This window comes from Alosa pseudoharengus, unplaced genomic scaffold (genome assembly GCF_046254945.1).
Source record: "Alosa pseudoharengus isolate Yale_2024_CS ecotype anadromous, Long Island Sound unplaced genomic scaffold, YU_APseudo_1.1 YU_APseudo_1.1_scf_24, whole genome shotgun sequence".
NCBI lineage: Eukaryota > Metazoa > Chordata > Actinopteri > Clupeiformes > Clupeidae > Alosa > Alosa pseudoharengus.
In genome coordinates this window covers 30616293-30620457 of record NW_027468689.1, presented here as the reverse complement: position 1 = coordinate 30620457, position 4165 = coordinate 30616293, and the positions used below count along the sequence as shown (strand labels likewise).

Here is a 4165-nt window from a genome sequence, read left to right as displayed (position 1 = left end):
AGATATGACCGGCCTTTGATGTGGTTAGTGCTCCCAGCGAAGGACCGAGGCTCCTTCAAATGATCTCAGCATTTTTATCTGCGCTTCCGCTCTTACCTTGTGATGCACTCTCGCATTTCTCATTACACGGTCACGGCACATAAAGAATGAGGTGAAATTACCGATCTGCTTTGGAGAGAAATGAATGTCTGAAAGAGTTCAGGGACAGTCGTTCTAATTTGATTTATTGTTAATGGGTAAGATTTTTAAATTACCCTTTATAACTTTTTCGTCACAGTCTTGGTGTCCAAAGCACGCGACTTTTAACATGTTGTAAGGGAATATGTCGACCTTTGGTTGTATCTTACATGTGTTAAGCGATTAAAAAACTCACCACTGACAGAGCGAAAGTACTAAACTATTTAACGTGCAAATGCAGTGGGTTTGCGTCAGAGCTGACTGGGCGAATACGAGAGTTGATTAGCAGTCGGGGGCGTGTTCTGGAGCTGGTGAGGGAGTTTGCGGTGTACAGTGCTCAGATGCAGAGGGCGCGCAGCGACAGCCGGAGCTCAGCGCTTTGCGGCGCTCAGGATGCGGCTTCATATCTGACTCCAGGTGCGACGGCCGGTGCGACAAGCCACTACGGAGAACGGAAAACATGGTCAGCGACAAAAGGGTCCACCGCCTTATAACCAGAGGAGAGATACAGGTCCGTATTTATAGGCTAATGGAACGTGAATGACCTTGCCAGAGAAAGCTTGAAATAGCCTACTATAATAAGTTTTGTCACTACTTTCACTTTTCACAAATTATTAATTTTCACGACTCACAAAGGATTGTCAAAGTAATCGTATCCTACTGCAGTACTGTATGTATTTAACAACATTTGCATAAAGTTTTTTTTCGGTTTGTGCCAGTGCGGCTTGTACGGTCGACTCTTCAATTACTTTTGTTGCGAAAAACACAGCAGCTTGTGTTATGGGCTACTTAGGCATGTAAAATGTGGTAATCTTTGTGTTGGTGGTTTCTGGTAATTCTGATCTTTTGATTGACACTGGACTATTCTGTTATTGTTTATTTCAGGTTTTGTGCCTTCTGCTGCTTTACACCAGCCCTCTCTCCTGCTTTTCAAATTTCAGCCCTCTCATCTATAAGATAAAAGAAGGCTTACCCAAGGGGACTTTAATAGGGGCCATTGGCACAGACTTACATTTGGATTTCTCTGTTGATCCCCCTCTATTATTCAATCTGGCGCAAAAGAAGATCAACGAGCAGTATGTGGAGCTGAATAATACCACAGGGGAGCTATTCACGTCTGCAGTGCAGATGGACAGAGAGAGCCTATGCGCGGACCGGGGCGAGGGTCAAAGCTGCTCGCTGGCCCTGGATGTGTTCATCCTACCGCAGCAGTACTTCCAGTTGGTCAAGGTCAAGATCCTGATAGAGGACGTGAACGACAACCAGCCACGCTTCCCGTCGGCTGAGATCCGGGTGACGGTGCCGGAGAACGCGCTAGTGAACACACGCTTCGCCGTGGAGCAGTCGGCTGTGGACCCAGACCTGGGAGTGAACAGCGTGCAGACATACTGGCTGGACAATGACTTTGGGGTTTTCACGCTGGACGTGGAGGAGAATGAGGGGGGTGAACTCACGCCCTTCCTCATTGTCACTGAGGCGCTAGACCGTGAGTGGCAGGCGGAGTATGTGACGGACATCATTGCAGAGGACGGTGGCTCGCCACCTCTCACGGGAACTGCCACACTCCGGGTCATCATCTCGGACATCAACGACAACTGCCCCAAGTTCACCGAGGCCCAGGTGAATGTGACAGTGTATGGGAACGCCACACGTGGTACCCAGTTGGCACGGCTCCATGCCTTCGATTCAGACCTGGGTGGCAATGCACAGATCACCTACACCTACAGTGAGCGCGTCACCCGGGACACCCGCAACCTTTTCCACCTGAATCGGACAAGCGGAGTGATTAAACTGGCGGGGAAAATTGACACCAACACCGCCAAGCTTTACAAGCTGACCGTGCTGGCCAACGGACCGGCCTGCATCCCGGACGTGGCAGCAGTGACCATCCACGTCATCAAGGTGGTGTCGGGACCACCGCTGCTCGTCCCGCGCTACATCGCGGCGGAGAGGGACGGCATGGTGTCGCTTAAGGAGTCAGAGCCGGCGTTCACGCCCATCGCCTTCTTCACCGTGAAGAACTCTGACCCGCGCCAGAGGGTGGAGTGCATGCTGGAGGGCTCGGGCCCGTTCAAGCTCTCCCCGTACGAGCGTTTCAAGAACGAGTACCTGCTGGAGACCACCGAGCCGCTGGATTACGAGACACGGCAGGAGTACGAGCTCACCATCGTGGGCAGAAGCGTCCACGGCGCGGTCATCAAGACGGTGGTGAGGGTCCAGGTGGAGGACGAGAATGACAACGCACCCATCTTCAAGCAGTCCATGCTGGAGATCTTTGTGGAGGAGAACAACGCTCCCAACACCTTCCTCACCAAGCTGCAGGCCACCGATGCGGACAGCGGCAGCCGGGGGGAGGTGGTCTACCTGTTGGGCTCCGATGCGCCTACCATCTTCCACCTGGACCGGCAGGTGGGAGTGCTGACGGTGACCACCTCCCTGGACCGCGAGGAGAAGGAGACGTACCGATTCATGGTGCGCGCGGTGGACAGGGGGTCACCGCGGAGGGAGAGCATCGCAACGGTCATCATCACCGTGCAGGACCGCAATGACAACAGCCCGCGCTTCATCAACAAAGACTTCACCTTCTTCGTGCCCGAGAACTTCCCAGGGTTCGGCGAAATCGGGGTGCTGTCTGTGACGGACGCCGATGCTGGGGAAAATGGCTGGGTGGCGCTGTCCATCCTCAACGGCAGCGACATCTTTGTCATCGACACTGGGCGTGGTGCCCTGAGGGCCAAGACCTCGCTGGACCGCGAGCAGCAGGGCACCTACTACCTGTGGATCGAGGCCGTTGATGGCGGCAAGCCAGCCCTCTCCTGCGTCACCATGGTGACTGTGCTGCTCCTAGACGTCAACGACAACCCACCCATCGTCCTCTTTCCCCAGTCCAACCAGTCCTACATGCTGGTGCTGCCCAGCACCTTACCGGGGACCTCCATCACCGAGGTCTATGCCGTGGACCGGGACACGGGTATGAACGCGGTCATCGCATACAGCATCGTTAAACGTTTGGGTGGTGAGCCGGGCTCCTTCGACATAGACCCAAACACGGGCAACATCACCCTGCGCAAGACCCTGAGCGACCGCGGCCTCTACAGCCTGCTGGTGAAGGTCAGTGACCACGGGCAGCCCGAGCCACTCCACTCCACCGTCATGGTCAACCTGTTTGTCAACGAGACGGTGAGCAATGAGAGCTACATCCAGAGCCTGCTCCTGCGGCAGGCCGAGATTGAGATCGAGGAGAGCATCGGGCCACGGGAGACCCACCAGTGGATCCAGGACCGACGGGTGTTCCCATGCCAGCCGGTCCTGATCGCACTGTCGGCCACCTGCTTAGGACTGTTCATCATGGTGGTGTCGCTGTCTGTGTACATTAGCTGCAGAAAACTCCGGAAACATAAAAAGAAACGACTCGAGGTGGAAATCCCATTAAAAATGAACAGCGACATGCAGCCAGTGGATCGGAAACTCATGGAGATTTCCAACATATGATTTTTTTCCCTTTGCATAGACACTTTCTAGCGTTTACAAATACATCCTGACAGAAAAGAGAAGGTGGGACTAAGGAATGAGGAAAATGGACATTGTTTACACACTGCTCAATGTAAACATTTTCAGTTGTATCCCACAGAGGACACATAGTCCAAAGCCTAAGCTGTAAATATTGTATATAGAATGTTTTATAATTTTATGAGAAAATCTTTTAATTGAAGAAAAAAATATCTTTAAGATTAACTAATATTTTGACATGAGAAAGTGAAGCTTGTATTGTCTCTATGATGAGAGTTCTGACAATATTTCCCATTGTCTACGGGCAATTGTTGTCATGGTCTTTGTCACCCCTTGACATTATTCTTTGACCAAACAGAACATATTATGTTCAACTCAAAATGAAAATCCTCAACTAAATTGAAACAAATTTCAGTAATCTACACATTTCCCCTCCCTACTCTTTGCTGGAATTTCACTAACTACCCTTTCAACACAA

At 51.7% G+C, this 4165-nt stretch overlaps 1 protein-coding gene across 1 annotated transcript in view; it reads left to right on the top strand.

Moving 5' to 3' along the window:
- The first annotated feature begins 255 nt into the window (after positions 1 to 255).
- Positions 256 to 4165, top strand: part of pcdh20 (protocadherin 20) — a 4287-nt gene continuing 377 nt past the window's right edge. Inside the window, exons 1-2 of the mRNA XM_076303725.1 lie at positions 256 to 688; positions 1063 to 4165. The exon at positions 1063 to 4165 is cut by the window's right edge and continues 377 nt beyond it. Coding sequence (XP_076159840.1) covers positions 638 to 688; positions 1063 to 3669 — 2658 coding nt within the window. The 5' untranslated portion in view covers positions 256 to 637 and the 3' untranslated portion in view covers positions 3670 to 4165. The remainder of the gene's footprint in view (positions 689 to 1062) is intronic.